The sequence below is a fragment of the Petromyzon marinus genome (genome assembly GCF_048934315.1).
Source record: "Petromyzon marinus isolate PM22_M1 ecotype Great Lakes invasive population chromosome 70 unlocalized genomic scaffold, UKy_Petmar_22M1.pri1.0 chr70_unloc.4, whole genome shotgun sequence".
In the NCBI taxonomy this organism is placed as follows: Eukaryota; Metazoa; Chordata; class Hyperoartia; order Petromyzontiformes; family Petromyzontidae; genus Petromyzon; species Petromyzon marinus.
In genome coordinates, this window is record NW_027422606.1 from 818,524 (window position 1) to 838,204 (window position 19,681).

Genomic DNA, 19,681 nt, shown 5'->3' on the forward strand with positions numbered 1-19,681 from the left:
AACTCACCCACCCACCAACTCACCCACCCACTGACCAACTCACCCACCCACTCGCCCACCCACCCACTCACCCACCAACTCACCTACCCACTCACCAACTCACCCACCCACTGACCAACTCACCCACCCACTCGCCCACCCACCCACTCACCCACCAACTCACCTACCCACTCACCAACTCACCCACCCACTCACCAACTCACCCACCAACGTCCCACACCAACTCACCCACCCACTCACCAACTCACCCACCCACTCACCAACTCACCCACCCACTCGCCCACTCACCCACTCACCAACTCACCCACCCACTCACCCACCCACCCACTCACCCACCCACCCACTCACCAACTCACCCACCCCCCTCACCAACTCACCCACCAACTTACACACCTACTCACCAACTCACCCACCTACTCACCCACCCACTCACTCACCAACTCACCCACTCGCCCACCCACCCACTCACCAACTCACCCACCCACCAACTCACCCACCCACCAACTCACCCACCCACTCACCAACGCAGCCACCCACTCACCAATTCACCCACCCACTGACCAACTCACCCACCCACTCACCAACTCACCCACCAACCCACTCGCCCACTCACCAACTCACCCACCTACTCACCCACCCACCCACTCACCAACTCACCCACTCGCCCACCCACTCACCAACTCACCCACCCACTCACCAACTCACCCACCCACTCACCAACTCACCCACCAACTCACCCACCAACTCACCCACCAACTTACCCACCAACTCACCCACCCGCCCACTCACCCACTCACCAACTCACCCACCCACTCGCCCACTCACCAACTCACCCACCCACCAACTCACCCACCCACTCACCAACTCACTCTCCCACTCGCCCACCCACCCACTCAACAACTCGCCCACCCACCAACTCACCCACCCACCCTCCAACTCACCCACCCACTCACTAACTCACCCACTCACCAACTCATCCACTCACCAACTCACCCACCCACCCACTCGCCCACTCACCCACTCACCAACTCACCCACCCACTCACCAACTCACCCACCAACTCAACCACCCACTCACTCACCCACCCACCCACTCACCAACTCACCCACCAACTCACCCACCCACTCATTCACCCACTCACCAACTCACCCACCCACCCACCCTCTCTGGTCTCTCTCTCCCTTCCCCGTGCCAGGTCTCGTGGTTTGCTGTCGGCTGCTATTACCTGGTCATTGGGCAGAAGAACGAACACGCCCGCAGATACCTCAGGTTAGGATGCGGTGCACCTAGCCTGGCACCGTAGTCACGTCCACCGCCACTTGGTGGAGGCACGGGGGCGTGGTGGAAATGCTTGGGCCTCACAGCCTTAAGGGTCTGGGTTCGATTCCCAGCTTTGTGTGCGCGCAGTTTGTATGCTCCCTCTGTGCGAGCGTGAGTGGGTGGGTGGGTGAGTGGGTGTGGGTGGGTGGGTGAGTGGGTGTGGGTGGGTGAGTGTGTGGGTCAGTATGTGAGTGGGTGGGTGAGTGGGTGGGTCAGTGTGTGGGTGGGTGTGTGGGTGAGTGGGTGGGTCAGTGGGTGTGTGGGTCAGTGTGTGGGTCAGTGTGTGGGTGGGTGGGTGAGTGGGTGAGTCAGTGTGTGGGTGGGTGGGTGGGTGGGTCAGTGTGTGAGTGTGTGGGTGTGTGTGTGTGGGTGGGTGAGTGGGTGGGTGGGTCAGTGTGTGGGTCAGTGTGTGGGTATGTTAGTGGGTGGGTAAGTGTGTGGGTGTGTGTGTGTGTGGGTGAGTGGGTGGGTGAGTGGGTGGGTCAGTGTGTGGGTGGGTGAGTGGGTGTGTGAGTGTGTGTGTGGGTTCGTAGGTGTGTGAGTGGGTGGGTGAGTAGGTGTGTGGGTGAGTGGGGTGGGTGTGTGGTTGAATGTGTGGGTGGGTGTGTGAGTGTGTGGGTGTGTGTGTGAGTGTGTGGGTGGGTTTGTGGGTGTGTGGTTGGCTGAGTGGTTGAGTGTGTGGGTGGGTTTGTGGGTGTGTGTGTGGGTGTGTGTGGGTGGGTGAGTGTGGATGGGTGTGTGTGTGTCCGTGGGTGAGTAGGTGTGTGGGTGAGTGGGTGGGTGTGTGGTTGAGTGTATGGGTGGGTGTGTGAATATGTGGGTGGGTGTATGGGTGGGTTTGTGGGTGTGTGGTTGGGTGAGTGGGTGTGTGGGTGTGTGGGTGGGGTGGATGGGTGTGTGGGTGGGTGAGTGTGTGTGTATGTGGGTGGGTGAGTGTGTGTGTGTGTGGGGAGGATGGGTGTGTGGGGGGGAGAGTAAGGTGTGTGGGTGAGTGGGTGGGTGTGTGTGGGTGGGGTGGGTGGGTCAGTGGGTGTGTGGTTGGGTGAGTAGGTGTGTGGGTGAGTAGGTGTGTGGGTGTGTGGGTGATTAGGGTGAGTAGGTGTGTGGGTGTGTGGGTGATTAGGGTGAGTAGGTGTGTCGGTGTGTGGGTGAGTGCTGTGAGTATGTGTGTGTGTGGGTAGGGTGGGTGGGTGGGTCAGTATGTGTGTGTGTGGGTGGGTGTGTGGGTATGTGGTTGGGTGAGTATGTGTGTGGGTGTGTGGTTGGGTGAGTAGGTGTGTGGGTGAGTGGGTTGAGTAGTTGTGTGGGTGAGTGGGGTGGGTGGGTGAGTGGGTGGGTGAGTAGGTGTGTGGGTGAGTGGGTTGAGTAGTTGTGTGGGTGAGTGGGGTGGGTGGCTGAGTGGGTGGGTGAGTAGGTGTGTGGGTGGGTTGGTGAGTAGGTGTGTGGGTGAGTAGATGGGTGGGTGAGTAGATGGGTGTGTGGTTGTGTGGGTGTGTGGGGTGGGTGGGTATGTGGGTGGGTGAGTAGATGGGTGAGTGGGTGTGTGGGTGAGTGAGTGGGTGTGTGGTTGGGTGAGTGAGTGAGTGAGTGTGTGGGTGAGTAAGGTGGGTGGGTGTGTGGGTGAGTAGGTGTGGTTGGGTGAGTGAGTGAGTGTGTGTGTGTGTGGGTAAGGTGGGTGGGTGTGTGGGTGAGTGAGTGGGTGTGTGGGTGAGTGAGTAGGTGTTGGGGTGAGTGAGTGAGTGGGTGTGTGGGTGAGTGAGTGTGTGTTGGGGTGAGTGAGTGTGTGTGGGTGAGTGAGTGTATGTGTGGGTGAGTGAGTGAGTGTGTGTGTGGGTGAGTAAGGTGGGCGGGTGTGTGTGTGGGTGTGTGGTGAGCAGGTAGGCAGGTGGGAGAGCGAGTGACTTAGCGAATGATTGACTGAGCGAGCGAACGGGCAAACGAGCGAGAGTCTGATGGAGTGTGAGTGATTGAGTGATTGAGCGAGCGAGAGTCTGATGGAGTGTGAGTGATTGAGTGATTGACTGAGTGAGAGACTGAGTGAGAGACTGAGTGAGAGAGTGACTGATGGAGTGATTGAGTGATTGTCTGGATGAGCGAGTGAGTGACTGATGGAGTGATTGAGTGATTGTCTGAGTGAGCGAGTGAGTGACTGATGGAGTGATTGAGTGATTGTCTGGGTGAGCGAGCTAGTGAGTGACTGAGTGATTGTCTGGGTGAGCGAGTGAGTGAGTGATGGAATGATTGAGTGATTGTCTGAGTGAGTGAGCTAGTGAGTGACTGATGGAGTGATTGACTGAGTGATTGTCTGAGTGAGTGAGTGAGCTAGTGAGTGATTGATGGAGTGATTGAGTGATTGACTGAGCGAGCGGGTGAGTGAGCGAGAGACTGATGGAGTGTGATTGTGAGTGATTGAGTGATTGACTGAGTGAGCGAGAGACTGATGGAGTGTGAGTGATTGAGTGATTGACTGAGTGAGTGAGAGACTGATGGAGTGATTGAGTGATTGTCTGATTGAGTGAGTGAGTGACTGATGGAGTGATTGAGTGATTGTCTGGATGAGCGAGTGAGTGACTGATGGAGTGATTGAGTGATTGTCTGAGTGAGCGAGTGAGTGACTGATGGAGTGATTAAGTGATTGTCTGGATGAGCGAGTGAGTGACTGATGGAGTGATTGAGTGATTGTCTGAATGAGTGAGTGACTGATGGAGTGATTGAGTGATTGTCTGAGTGAGTGAGCGAGTGAGCGAGTGAGAGACTGATGGAGTGATTAAGTGATTGACTGAGTGAGTGAGCGAGTGACTGATGGAGTGATTGAGTGATTGTCTGGGTGAGCGAGTGAGTGACTGATGGAGTGATTGAGTGATTGACTGAGTGAGTGAGAGACTGATGGAGTGATTGAGTGATTGACTGAGTGAGCGAGTGAGTGACTGATGGAGTGATTGAGTGATTGTATGGGTGAGCGAGTGAGTGACTGATGGAGTGATTGAGTGATTGACTGAGTGAGTGAGAGACTGATGGAGTGATTGAGTGATTGAGTGAGCGAGTGAGAGACTGATGGAGTGATTGAGTGATTGTCTGATTGAGTGAGTGAGTGACTGATGGAGTGATTGAGTGATTGTCTGGATGAGCGAGTGAGTGACTGATGGAGTGATTGAGTGATTGTCTGAGTGAGCGAGTGAGTGACTGATGGAGTGATTGAGTGATTGTCTGGGTGAGCGAGCTAGTGAGTGACTGAGTGATTGTCTGGGTGAGCGAGTGAGTGAGTGATGGAGTGATTGAGTGATTGTCTGAGTGAGTGAGCTAGTGAGTGACTGATGGAGTGATTGACTGAGTGATTGTCTGAGTGAGTGAGTGAGCTAGTGAGTGATTGATGGAGTGATTGAGTGATTGACTGAGCGAGTGAGTGATTGATGGAGTGATTGAGTGATTGTCTGAGTGAGTGAGCGAGAGACTGATGGAGTGTGAGTGATTGTCTGAGTGAGTGAGCGAGTGAGTGATTGAGTGATTGTCTGAGTGAGTGAGCGAGTGACTGATGGAGTGATTGAGTGATTGTCTGAGTGAGTGAGTGAGTGACTGATGGAGTGATTGAGTGATTGTCTGAGTGAGCGAGTGAGTGACTGATGGAGTGATTGAGTGATTGTCTGGGTGAGTGAGCGAGTGACTGATGTAGTGTGAGTGATTGTCTGAGTGAGTGAGTGACTGAGTGACTGAGTGAGTGTGAGTGATTGTCTGAGTGAGTGACTGAGTGACTGAGTGAGTGTGAGTGATTGACTGAGTGAGTGAGTGATTGAGTGACTTAGTGATTGAGTGATTGTCTGAGTGAGTGAGTGAGAGACTGATGGAGTGATTGAGTGATTGTCTGGGTGAGCGAGTGAGTGACTGATGGAGTGATTGAGTGATTGACTGAGTGAGTGAGAGACTGATGGAGTGATTGAGTGATTGTCTGAGTGAGTGAGTGAGTGATGGAGTGATTGAGTGATTGTCTGGGTGAGTGAGTGAGTGACTGATGGAGTGTGAGTGATTGTCTGAGTGATTGTCTGAGTGAGTGATGGAGTGATTGAGTGATTGTCTGAATGAGTGAGCTAGTGAGTGATGGAGTGTGAGTGATTGACTGAGTGAGTGAGTGAGTGACTGAGTGAGTGAGTGAGCAAGTGAGTGAGTGTGAGTGATTGTCTGAGTGAGTGAGTGAGCGAGTGAGTGATGGAGTGTGAGTGATTGACTGAGTGATTGTCTGAGTGAGTGAGCGAGCGAGTGAGCGAGTAATTGATGGAGTGTGAGTGATTGTCTGAGTGAGTGAGTGATGGAGTGATTGTCTGAGTGAGTGAGTGATGGAGTGTGAGTGATTGTCTGAGTGAGTGAGTGAGCGAGTGAGTGAGTGTGAGTGATTGTCTGAGTGAGTGAGTGAGCGAGTGAGTGATGGAGTGTGAGTGATTGACTGAGTGATTGTCTGAGTGAGCGAGCGAGTGAGCGAGTAAGTGATGGAGTGTGAGTGATTGTCTGAGTGAGTGAGTGATGGAGTGATTGTCTGAGTGAGTGAGTGACTGATGGAGTGATGGAGTGATTGTCTGAGTGAGTGACTGATGGAGTGATTGAGTGATTGTCTGAGTGAGTGAGTGAGTGATGGAGTGATTGAGTGATTGTCTGAGTGAGTGATTGAGTGATGGAGTGTGAGTGTGAGTGATTGTCTGAGTGAGTGAGCTAGTGAGTGATGGAGTGATTGAGTGATTGTCTGGGTCAGTGAGAGACTGATGGAGTGTGAGTGTGAGTGATTGTCTGAGTGAGTGAGCTAGTGAGTGATGGAGTGATTGAGTGATTGTCTGAGTGAGTGAGTGAGCGAGTGAGTGATGGAGTGTGAGTGATTGACTGAGTGATTGTCTGAGTGAGTGAGTGAGCGAGTGAGTGATGGAGTGTGAGTGATTGACTGAGTGAGTGATGGAGTGTGAGTGATTGACTGAGTGATTGTCTGAGTGAGTGAGTGACTGCGTTCCTCCCACAGTAAGTCCACCTCTCTGGACCGCATGTTTGGCCCGGCGTGGATCGCGTTTGGCCACTCGTTTGCCGTGGAGAGTGAGCACGACCAGGCTATGGCTGCCTACTTCACCGCAGCGCAGCTCATGCGAGGGTGACTCACTCACCCGCACGCTCACCCGCACGCTCACCCACTCGTCCGCACGCTCACCCGCACGCTCACCCACTCACTCACTCACCCGCACACTCAACCACTCGCTCACCCACTCGCTCGCTCGCTCACCCACTCGCTCACTCACCCGCACACTCAACCACTCGCTCACCCACTCACTCACCAGCACGCTCACCCACTCGCTCACTCACCCGCACACTCAACCACTCGCCCGCACGCTCACCAGCACGCTCACCCACTTGCTCACTCACCCACACGCTCACCCACTCGCGCACATGCTCACCAGCACGCTCACCCACTTGCTCACTCACCCGCACGCTCACCCACTCGCGCACATGCTCACCAGCACGCTCACCCACTTGCTCACTCACCCGCACGCTCACCCACTCGCGCACATGCTCACCCGCACGCTCACCCACTCGCGCACATGCTCACCCGCACGCTCAACCAGTCGCTCGCTCAATCAGCCGCACGCTCACCCACTCGCTCGCTCACTCAGCCGCACGCTCACCCACTCGCCCGCACGCTCACCCGCACGCTCACCCACTCGTACGTTCAACCACTCGCTCGCTCGCTCGCTCGCTCACCCGCACACTCACCCACTCGCTCACCGACCCGCACGCTCACCCACTCGCGCACATGCTCACCCACTCGCTCACCCACTCGCGCACATGCTCACCCACTCGCTCACTCGCTCACCCGCACGCTCACCCACTCGCTCGCCCGCACGCTCACCCGCCCACTCACCCACTCCTCCTAACCACCACCCCCACCCACCAACCCCACCCACCCCAGGTGCCACCTGCCGCTCCTGTACATCGGCCTGGAGTACGGCCTCACCAACAATCCGCGGCTGGCCGAGCGGTTCTTCAGCAAGGCGCTGAGCATCGCCCCCGATGACCCCTTCGTGCTGCACGAGATGGGGGTCGTCGCCTTCCAGAACGAGAAGTGAGGGCACTGCTGGGGCATGGGGTCGGGTGGGGTGGGTCTCTGTGTGATGAGTCTGTGGGTCTCTGTGTGAGTGAGTCTGTGGGTCTCTGTGTGGTGAGTCTGTGGGTCTCTGTGTGGTGAGTCTGTGGGTCTCTGTGTGGTGAGTCTGTGGGTCTCTGTGTGGTGAGTCTGTGGGTCTCTGTGTGATGAGTCTGTGGGTCTCTGTGTGGTGAGTCTGTGGGTCTCTGTGTGGTGAGTCTGTGGGTCTCTGTGTGGTGAGTCTGTGGGTCTCTGTGTGGTGAGTCTGTGGGTCTCTGTGTGGTGAGTCTGTGGGTCTCTGTGTGAGTGAGTCTGTGGGTCTCTGTGTGGTGAGTCTGTGGGTCTCTGTGTGGTGAGTCTGTGGGTCTCTGTGTGAGTCTGTGGGTCTCTGTGTGGTGAGTCTGTGGGTCTCTGTGTGGTGAGTCTGTGGGTCTCTGTGTGGTGAGTCTGTGGGTCTCTGTGTGTTGAGTCTGTGGGTCTCTGTGTGGTGAGTCTGTGGGTCTCTGTGTGGTGAGTCTATGGGTCTCTGTGTGAGTCTGTGGGTCTCTGTGTGGTGAGTCTGTGGGTCTCTGTGTGGTGAGTCTGTGGGTCTCTGTGATGAGTCTGTGGGTCTCTGTGTGAGTGAGTCTGTGGGTCTCTGTGTGGTGAGTCTGTGGGTCTCTGTGTGAGTGAGTCTGTGGGTCTCTGTGTGGTGAGTCTGTGGGTCTATGTGGTGAGTCTGTGGGTCACTGTGTGAGTCTGTGTCTCTGTGTGATGAGTCTGTGGGTCTCTGTGTGGTGAGTCTGTGGGTCTCTGTGTGGTGAGTCTGTGGGTCTATGTGGTGAGTCTGTGGGTCACTGTGTGAGTCTGTGTCTCTGTGTGATGAGTCTGTGGGTCTCTGTGTGGTGAGTCTGTGGGTCTCTGTGTGGTGAGTCTGTGGGTCTCTGTGTGAGTCTGTGGGTCTCTGTGTGATGAGTCTGTGTGTCTCTGTGTGGTGAGTCTGTGGGTCTCTGTGTGGTGAGTCTGTGGGTCTCTGTGTGGTGAGTCTGTGGGTCTCTGTGTGGTGAGTCTGTGGGTCTCTGTGTGGTGAGTCTATGGGTCTCTGTGTGGTGAGTGTGGGTCTCTGTGTGGTGAGTCTGTGGGTCTCTGTGTGGTGAGTCTGTGGGTCTCTGTGTGAGTGAGTCTGTGGGTCTCTGTGTGGTGAGTCTGTGGGTCTATGTGGTGAGTCTGTGGGTCACTGTGTGAGTCTGTGTCTCTGTGTGATGAGTCTGTGGGTCTCTGTGTGGTGAGTCTGTGGGTCTCTGTGTGGTGAGTCTGTGGGTCTATGTGGTGAGTCTGTGGGTCACTGTGTGAGTCTGTGTCTCTGTGTGATGAGTCTGTGGGTCTCTGTGTGGTGAGTCTGTGGGTCTGTGTGGTGAGTCTGTGGGTCTCTGTGTGAGTCTGTGGGTCTCTGTGTGATGAGTCTGTGTGTCTCTGTGTGGTGAGTCTGTGGGTCTCTGTGTGGTGAGTCTGTGGGTCTCTGTGTGGTGAGTCTGTGGGTCTCTGTGTGGTGAGTCTGTGGGTCTCTGTGTGAGTGAGTCTGTGGGTCTCTGTGTGGTGAGTCTTTGGGTCTCTGTGTGGTGAGTCTGTGGGTCACTGTGTGAGTGAGTCTGTGTCTCTGTGTGATGAGTCTGTGGGTCTCTGTGTGGTGAGTCTGTGGGTCTCTGTGTGGTGAGTCTGTGGGTCTCTGTGTGGTGAGTCTGTGGGTCTCTGTGTGGTGAGTCTGTGGGTCTCTGTGTGGTGAGTCTGTGGGTCTCTGTGTGGTGAGTCTATGGGTCTCTGTGTGGTGAGTCTATGGGTCTCTGTGTGGTGAGTCTGTGGGTCTCTGTGTGAGTGAGTCTGTGGGTCTCTGTGTGGTGAGTCTGTGGGTCTCTGTGTGGTGAGTCTGTGGGTCTCTGTGTGATGAGTCTGTGGGTCTCTGTGTGGTGAGTCTGTGGGTCTCTGTGTGGTGAGTCTATGGGTCTCTGTGTGGTGAGTCTATGGGTCTCTGTGTGGTGAGTCTGTGGGTCTCTGTGTGAGTGAGTCTGTGGGTCTCTGTGTGGGGAGTCTGTGGGTCTCTGTGTGAGTCTGTGGGTCTCTGTGTGGTGAGTCTGTGGGTTTCTGTGTGAGTGAGTCTGTGTCTCTGTGTGAGTCTCTGGGTCTCTGTGTGGGTCTGCGGGTCTCTATGTGTTGGTGGTCTCAGCCACCTTTGTCTCTCCTGTGCCCCACGCAGCTGGAAGGCAGCGCACAAACATTTTACAGATGCACTGAGCAAGATCAAGGCCATAGGGAATGAGGTACTCACTCACCAACCCACCCACTTACCCACCCGCCTACTCACCCACCCACGCACTCCCTCACCCACCCACTCACTGACTCACCCACCCACCCACACACCCACACACCCACGCGCTCACTCACCCAACCCACTCACTCACTCACCCACTCACCTACTCACCCACCCACTCAACCACCTACTCACCCACCCACGCACCCACCCACACACTCACTCACCCAATCCACCCACTCACTCACCCACCCACGCACCTACTCACCCACCCACTCAACCACCCACTCATCCACCCACTCACCCACCCACGCACCCACCCACGCACCCACCCATGCACCCACCCACACACTCACCAACTCACTCACCAACCCACTCACTCACCCACCCATCCACTCACCCATCCACTCACTCACTCACCCACCCACTCAACCACCCACTCACCCACCCACCCACACACTCACTGACCAACTCACTCACCAACCCACTCACGCACCCACTCACCCACCCACTCAACCACCCACTCACCCACCCACCCACACACTCACTGACCAACTCACTCACCAACCCACTCACGCACCCACGCACTCGCCCACCCACCCACTCACCCTACCCACTCATTCACCGACTCACCCCCCCCACTCAATCACCGACTCACTCATTCACCCACCCACTTGCTCACCTAACCATCCACTCACTCACCTACCTACCTACCCCTCACTCAACCACCTAACCACCCACTCGCCCACCCACGCACTTAACCACTCACTCACCCACGCACTTACCCGCTCACCCATCCACCCACGCACTCACCCGCTCACCCACCCGCTCACCCGCTCGCCTGCTCACCAACCGTGTCACCCACTCATCCACTCACCTAACCACCAACTCACCCACTCACCAACCCACCCACTCAACCATTTACTCACCTAACCACCCACTCAACCACTTTCTCACCTAACCACCCACTCAACCACTTACTCACCTAACCAGCTGCTCACCTAACCACCAACCCACCCACTCACCTCACCACCCGCTCACCTGTGCGTTTGCGTGTCACAGGTCACAGCCGAAAAGTGGGAGCCTCTTTTGAACAATCTAGGGCACGTGTGTCGCAAGCTGCAGTGAGTCCGGCACCACTCACCTCCTCACTCACGCCCTCACCCACTCAACCACGCACTCACCTACTCACCCACTCACCTCCTCACCTCCTCGCCCACGCCCTCACCTACTCACCCACACACTCACCTACTCACCCACACACTCACCTCCTCACTCACCCACTCACCTACTCACCCACTCACTCACCTCCTCGCCCACGCACTCACCCACTCACCTACTCACTCACCTACTCACCCACGCACTCACCTACTCACCCACCTCCTCACATATGCACTCACCTACTCACCTACTCACCTCCTCACCCACGCCCTCACCCTCTCACCCACCCACTCATCTCCTCACTCACACCCTCACCCACTCACCTACTCACTCACCTCCTCACTCACACCCTCACCCACTCACGTACTCACTCACCTCCTCACTCACGTCCTCACCCACTCACCTACTCACTCACCTCCTCACTCACGCCCTCACCTACTCACCCACTCACCTCCTCACTCACCCACTCACCTCCTCACTCACTCACCCACTCACCCACCCACTCACCCACTCACCCACCCACTCACCTCCTCACTCATCCACTCACCCACCCACTCACCCACTCACCTACTCACCCACCCACTCACCCACTCACCCACTCACTCACCCACTCACCCACTCACCCACTCACCCACCCACTCACCTCCTCACTCACCCACTCACCCACCCACTCACCTCCTCACTCACCCACCCACTCATCCACTCACCCACTCACCCACCCACTCACCTCCTCACTCACCCACTCACCCACCCACTCACCCACCCACCCACCCACTCACCCACCCACCCACCCACCCACTCACCCACCCACTCACCCACCCACCCACTCACCCACCCACTCACCCACTCACTCACAAGCTCGCTCCCATGGTGAACTGGATGGCTCTGCGTGGTAAAGCGTGCTCCCCTCCCCTCCCCCCCCGCCCCCCCGCCGTGTGCAGGCGCTATGAGGAGGCGCTGGAGTACCACCAGCAGGCCATGATGCTTGTGCCACAGAACTCGTCCACCTACGCCTCGCTGGGGTACGTGTTGGCCCTCACCGGACACTTCAAGTCGGCCATCGACCACTTCCACAAGGTGCTCGCCACGTCACCATGACCACGTCACCCTGACAACGTCACCCTGACAACGTCACCATGACAACGTCACCCTGACAACGTTACCATGACAACGTCACCCTGACAACGTTACCATGACAACGTCACCCTGACAACGTCACCCTGACAACGTCACCCTGACAACGTCACCCTCACCACGTCACCCTGACAACGTCACCCTCGCCACGTCACCATGACAACGTCACCCTGACAACGTCACCATGACAACGTCACCATGACAGCGTCACCCTGACATCGTCACCCTGACAACGTCACCCTCTCCACGTCACCCTGACAATGTCACCATGACAACGTCGCCCTCGCCACGTCACCCTGACAACGTCACCCTCACCACGTCACCCTGACAACGTCACCCTGACAACTTCACCATGACAACGTCACCATGACAACGTCACCATGACAACGTCACCCTCGCCACGTCACCCTGACAACGTCACCCTGACAACTTCACCCTCACAACGTCACCCTGACAACTTCACCCTCGTCACGTCACCATGACAACGTCACCCTCTCCACGTCACTCTGACAACATCACCCTCGCCACGTCACCCTGACAACGTCACCATGACAACGTCACCATGACAGCGTCACCCTGACATCGTCACCCTGACAACGTCACCCTCTCCACGTCACCCTGACAATGTCACCATGACAACGTCGCCCTCGCCACGTCACCCTGACAACGTCACCCTCACCACGTCACCCTGACAACGTCACCCTGACAACTTCACCATGACAACGTCACCATGACAACGTCACCATGACAACGTCACCCTCGCCACGTCACCCTGACAACGTCACCCTGACAACTTCACCCTCACAACGTCACCCTGACAACTTCACCCTCGTCACGTCACCATGACAACGTCACCCTCTCCACGTCACTCTGACAACATCACCCTCGCCACGTCACCCTGACAACGACACCCTCTCCACGTCACCCTGACAACGTCACCATGACAACGTCACCCTGACAACGTCACCCTCTCCACGTTACCCTGACGTCACCCAGACAACGTCACCCTCGCTACGTCACCATGACGTCACCCTGACAACGTCACCCTGACAACGTCACCATGACAACGTCACCCTCGCCACGTCACCCTCACCACGTCACCCTGACAACGTCACCCTGACAACGTCACCCCCGCCACGTCACCCTGACAACGTCACCCTGACAACGTCACCCTCACCACGTCACCCTCTCGCTGCATCACCATGCCAACGTCACCATGACAACGTCACCATGCCAACGTCACCATGCCAACGTCACCCTCTCGCTGCGTCTCGTCGCCCCACCAGGCGCTGGGACTCCGGCGGGATGACACCTTCTCACTCAACATGCTGGCCAGCTGCACGGAGCTCTACGTGGGCGAGATGGAGCCATATGTTGGTAGTCGCTCACCCGCTCGCTCACCCGCTCGCTCACCAACTCACTCACCCACTGGCTCACCCGCTCACCCGCTCACTCACCCGCTCACTCACCCGCTCACTCACCCGCTCACTCCACCCACCCGCTCGCTCACCAACCTCACCCACCCACTGGCTCACCCACTCACCCGCTCGCTCACCCGCTCACTCACCCGCTCACTCACCCACCCACTCGCTCACTCACCCACTCGCTCACCTGCTCGCTCACCCGCTCACTCACCCACTCACCCACTCACTCACTCACCCGCTCACTCACCCACTCGCTCACCTGCTCGCTCACCCGCTCGCTCACCTGCTCGCTCACCCGCTCGCTCACCAACTCACTCACCCACTGGCTCACTCGCTCACCCGCTCACTCACCAATCCACTCGCTCACTCACCCACTCGCTAACTCACCCACTCGCTCACCCACTCACCCGCTCACCTGCTCGCTCACCCGCTCGCTCACCCGCTCACTCATCCACTCACCCTCCCACTCACCCGCTCGCTCACCCGCTCACCTGCTCACTCACCCACTCACCCGCCCACTCACCCGCTCACTCACCCACTCACCCACTGGCTGACTTGCTCACCCGCTCACTCACCCGCTCACTCACCAACTCACTCACCCACTCACTCGCTAACTCACCTACTTGCTCACCCACTCACCCGCCCGCTCACCCGCTCTTTCACCCACCCGCTAGCTCACCTGTCCGCTCACCCGCCCACTCGCCCTCTCGCTCGCTCAACCACCCACTCACTAACCTACGACCTCCTGCACACCAGGCGAGGTAGTCAACATCTCACCCACTCACTCAGACATCGTCAGGGTCAACATCTCACCCACGACCTCCTGTACACCAGGCGAGGTAGTCAACATCTCACCCACAACCTCCTGTACACCAGGCGAGGTAGTCAACATCTCACCCACAACCTCCTGTACACCAGGCGAGGTGGTCAACATCTCACCCACGACCTCCTGTGCACCAGGCGAGGTAGTCAACATCTCACCCACTCACTCAGACATCGTCAGGGTCAACATCTCACCCACAACCTCCTGTGTACCAGGCGAGGTAGTCAACATCTCACCCACAACCTCCTGTGTACCAGGCGAGGTAGTCAACAACTCACCCACGACCTCCTGTGTACCAGGCGAGGTAGTCAACATCTCACCCACGACCTCCTGTGTACCAGGCGAGGTAGTCAACATCTCACCCACGACACCTCCTGTGTACCAGGCGAGGTAGTCAACATCTCACCCACGACCTCCTGTGTACCAGGCGAGGTAGTCAACATCTCACCCACGACCTCCTGTGTACCAGGCGAGGTAGTCAACATCTCACCAGCACGACCTCCTGTGTACCAGGCGAGGTAGTCAACATCTCACCAGCACGACTTCCTGTGTACCAGGCGAGGTAGTCAACATCTCACCAGCACGACCTCCTGTGTACCAGGCAAGGTAGTCAACATCTCACCCACGACCTCCTGTGTACCAGGCGAGGTAGTCAACATCTCACCCACGACCTCCTGTGTACCAGGCGAGGTAGTCAACATCTCACCCACGACCTCCTGTGTACCAGGCGAGGTAGTCAACATCTCACCCACGACCTCCTGTGTACCAGGCGAGGTAGTCAACATCTCACCAGCACGACCTCCTGTGTACCTGGCGAGGTAGTCAACATCTCACCAGCACGACCTCCTGTGTACCAGGCGAGGTGGTCAACATCTCACCAGCACGACCTCCTGTGTACCAGGCGAGGTAGTCAACATCTCACCAGCACGACCTCCTGTGTACCAGGCGAGGTAGTCAACATCTCACCAGCACGACCTCCTGTGTACCAGGCGAGGTAGTCAACATCTCACCAGCACGACCTCCTGTGTACCAGGCGAGGTAGTCAACATCTCACCCACGACACCTCCTGTGTACCAGGCGAGGTAGTCAACATCTCACCAGCACGACCTCCTGTGTACCAGGCGAGGTAGTCAACATCTTACCCACGACACCTCCTGTGTACCAGGCGAGGTGGTCAACATCTCACCAGCACGACCTCCTGTGTACCAGGCGAGGTAGTCAACATCTCACCCACGACACCTCCTGTGTACCAGGCGAGGTCTCATAGCCACTGCAGTGAGTGAACCCGCTTGCTGTACTTTCTCCCCCCCACCCCCCCACCCTCCCCACCCCCCCACCCCCCCCACCCCCCCCACCCCCCCCACCGCCCAGGCCCAGAGACAAAGCAGGAGATGCTGAGCTGCTACAATGACCACTTGTCCATGGTGGCATTGCTGGGGGCAGAGCAGGCACAGCGGGACGCGGATAGCAGCTCTGGTGGGTGGGTGGGTGGATGAGTGGGTGGGTGGGTGGGTAGGTGGGTGGGTGGGTGAGGTGAGTGGGTGAGGGTGGGTGAGGGTGAGTGGGTGAGTGGGTGCGTGGGTGAGTGGGTGTGAGGGTGAGTGGGTGTGAGGGTGAGTGGGTGAGGGTGAGTGAGTGGGTGTGTGGGTGTTTGGGGTGAGTGAGTGAGTGAGTGCGTGGGTGAGGGTGAGTGTGTGAGGGTGAGTGTGAGGGTGAGTGGGTGAGGGTGAGTGAGTGGGTGAGGGTGAGTGGGTGGGTGGGTGGGTGAGGGTGAGTGGGTGAGGGTGAGTGGGTGAATGGGTGAGGGTGAGTGGGTGAGTGAGTGGGTGAGGGTGTGAATGGGTGGGTGAGGGTGAGTGTGTGAGGGTGAGTGGGTGAGGGTGAGTGGGTGGGTGACGGTGAGGGTGAGTGGGTGAGGGTGAGTGGGTGGGTGGGTGAGGGTGAGTGGGTGAATGGGTTTGGGTGAGTGGGTGAGTGAGTGGGTGAGGGTGTGAATGGGTGGGTGAGGGTGAGTGAGTGTGAGTGAGTGGGTGAGGGTGAGTGTGTGAGGGTGAGTGTGTGAGGGTGAATGGGTGAGTGTGAGGGTGAGTGGGTGGGTAGGTGAGTGAGTGTGAGGGTGAGTGGGTGAGGGTGAGGGTGAGTGAGAGTGAGTGGGGTGAGGGTGAGTGAGTGAGTGAGTGTGAGTGAGTGGGTGAGGGTGAGTGAGTGGGTGAGGGTGAGTGAGTGAGTGTGAGGGTGAGTGAGTGGGTAAGGGTGAATGGGTGAGTGAGTGTGAGTGAGTGGGTGGGGAGTGGGTGAGTGTGAGTGTGTGAGTGGCTTCGTGTACGGTGCAAACTAACCCCCCTACCCCACCGATCACAGTGAGTGGAATCCGCCCTCTGGACTCGAGTGTGGAGTCCACCACCACCGCCTCCACCGCCTCCACCACCGCCTCCACTGCCTCCACCGCCTCCACCGCCTCCACCGCCTCCACCGCCACCGCCGTCACGGCCCGCACCGTCACCTCCTCGTCCAGCGGCACGTTGGGCCGACCCATCCCCTTCCTCCTGCAGCACAACCACCAACTCCACCACCGTGTCACCCCCATCCGCCTGGCGCCCTTCTCAGAGGAGACCTCCTCCACGCTCGCCGAACTCGCCGCACTCACCCACCAACACCACCACCAACACCACCACCAACACCACCAACACCACCACCAACACCAACACCACCACCAGCAGCACCGCCGCCGAACTCACCGCAGAGCTCACGGAGCCCGACATGGACCTGGAGCCAAATGACTCCGGAGATGCTGGAGGGGCTGCCGGGACCCCCTAGACCCCCCTAGACCCCCCTAGACCTCTCCTAGACCCCCCTAGACCCCCCTAGACCCTCCCTAGACCCCCCTAGACCCCTCCTAGACCCCCCTAGACCCCCCTAGACCCTCCCTAGACCCCCCTAGACCCCTCCTAGACCCCCCTAGACCCCTCCTAGACCCCCCTAGACCCCCCTTAGGCCCCCCTAGACCCCCCTAGACCTCTCCTAGACCCCCCTAGACCCCCCTAGACCCTCCCTAGACCCCCCTAGACCCCTCCTAGACCCCCCTAGACCCCCCTAGACCCTCCTAGACCCCCCTAGACCCCCCTTAGACCCCCCCTAGACCTCTCCTAGACCCCCCTAGACCCCCCTAGACCTCTTCTAGACCCCCCTAGACCCCCCTAGACCCCTCCTAGACCCCCCTAGACCCCCCTTAGACCCCCCCTAGACCTCTCCTAGACCCCCCTAGACCCCCCCTAGACCCCCCTAGACCTCTCCTAGACCCCCCTAGACCCCCCTAGACCCCTCCTAGACCCCCCTAGACCCCCCTTAGACCCCCCCTAGACCTCTCCTAGACCCCCCTAGACCCCCCTAGACCCCTCCTAGACCCCCCTAGACCCCCCTTAGACCCCCCCTAGACCTCTCCTAGACCCCCCTAGACCCCCCTAGACCTCTCCTAGACCCCCCTAGACCCCCCTAGACCCCTCCTAGACCCCCCTAGACCCCCCTTAGACCCCCCTAGACCTCTCCTAGACCCCCCTAGACCCCCCCTAGACCCCCCTAGACCTCTCCCTAGACCCCCCTAGACCCCCCTAGACCCCTCCTAGACCCCCCTAGACCCCCCTTAGACCCCCCCTAGACCTCTCCTAGACCCCCCTAGACCCTCCCTAGACCTCTCCTAGACCCCCCCTAGACCCCCCTAGACCCCCCTTAGACCCCCCCTAGACCTCTCCTAGACCCCCCTAGACCCTCCCTAGACCTCTCCTAGACCCCCTAGACCCTCCCTAGACCCTCCCTAGACCCCCCTAGACCCCCCTAGACCCTCCTAGACCCCCCTAGACCCCCCCTAGACCCCCCCTAGACCCCCCTAGACCCCCCTAGACCCCCCTAGACCCCCCTAGACCCCCCTAGACCCCTCCTAGACCCCCCTAGACCCCTCCTAGACCCCTCCTAGACCCTCCCTAGACCCCCCTAGACCCCCCTAGGCCCCCCTAGACCCCCCTAAACCCCCCTAGACCCTTCTAGACCCCCCTAGACCCTCCCTAGACTTCCCTAGACCCCCCTAGACTTCCCTAGACCCCCCTAGACCCCCCCTAGACCCTCCCTAGACCCCCCTAGACCCTCCTAGACCCCCCCCTAGACCCCCTTAGACCCTCCCTAGACCCCTCCTAGACCCTCCTAGACCCTCCCTAGACCCCTCCTAGACCCCCCTAGACCCTCCCTAGACCCCTCCTAGACCCCCCTAGACCCTCCCTAGACCCCTCCTAGACCCCCCTAGACCCTCCCTAGACCCTCCCTAGACCCTCCCTAGACCCCTCCTAGACCCCCCTAGACCCTCCCTAGACCCCTCCTAGACCCCCCCTAGACCCCCCCTAGACCCCTCCTAGACCCTCCCTAGACCCCCCCAGGCCCCCCTAGACCCCCCTAAACCCCCCTAGACCCTTCTAGACCCCCCTAGACCCTCCCTAGACTTCCCTAGACCCCCCTAGACCCCCCTAGACCCTCCCTAGACCCTCCCTAGACCCCCCTAGACCCTCCTAGACCCCCCCCTAGACCCCCTTAGACCCTCCCTAGACCCCTCCTAGACCCTCCTAGACCCTCCCTAGACCCCTACTAGACCCCTCTCTAGACCCCTCTCTCACTGTGAGTCTCCCTCGGTGCGAGTCTCTCTGTGTGCGAGTCTTTTGGCTCTCTCCGTCACCTCCCCAGGCATTGTTTAGTCCCCAGGACGCCGCCACCACCACCACCACCGCCTCCACCACCGCCTCCACCGCCACCACCACCGCCACCACCACCACCGCCTCCACCACCATCACCACCGCCTCCACCACCACCACCACCGCCACCACCACCACCGCCACCACCACCGCCGCCACCACCACTGCCTCCACCACCACCACCACCGCCACCACCACCACCACCGCCACCACCACCGCCTCCACCACCACCGCCTCCACCGCCTCCACCACCACCACCGCCACCACCACCGCCACCACCACCACCACCACTGCCTCCACCACCACCACCACCGCCACCACCACCACCACCACTGCCTCCACCACCACCACCACCACATGCGGTATCCCTCCGTGTGCTCATCCATCTTCGCGTCCCACCGGTCTCCACCTTCACAGGGGGCACCCTCTCGTCTCTTCGATGTCTCCGGCAGGCAAAAACGAAACGAAAAAAAAACCGTGAAATACACATCTCTGAGCGCTTGCGAAATGACGCTGTTTGGGCGAGTGTGCGAGCGAGCCAAAAGACAACAACCACCCCCTTAACCGCATCGTCGCTGCCGGACGGTGACGAGCGTGGTGGATGTGAGCGATGCTGTGGGAGGGGGGGAAGGGCTCGTGCGGATGCAATGGCTGCTTTGGGTACGCGGTCCAGACCTCCCCCCCGGAGAGCCT

The 19,681-nt window shown here is 58.7% G+C and overlaps 1 protein-coding gene across 1 annotated transcript; it reads left to right on the forward strand.

Moving 5' to 3' along the window:
- Positions 1-1,201: 1,201 nt before the first annotated feature.
- LOC142908117 (cell division cycle protein 16 homolog) lies at positions 1,202-19,496 on the forward strand. Its single transcript, XM_076058375.1, has 9 exons — positions 1,202-1,269; positions 6,317-6,442; positions 7,256-7,408; positions 9,660-9,723; positions 10,776-10,837; positions 11,816-11,951; positions 13,295-13,385; positions 15,627-15,731; positions 16,617-19,496. The coding sequence occupies exons 2-9, from the start codon at positions 6,339-6,341 to the stop codon at positions 17,033-17,035; spliced, it is 1,134 nt and encodes a 377-aa protein (XP_075914490.1). The 5' UTR covers positions 1,202-1,269; positions 6,317-6,338; the 3' UTR covers positions 17,036-19,496.
- The last annotated feature ends 185 nt before the right edge of the window (positions 19,497-19,681 follow it).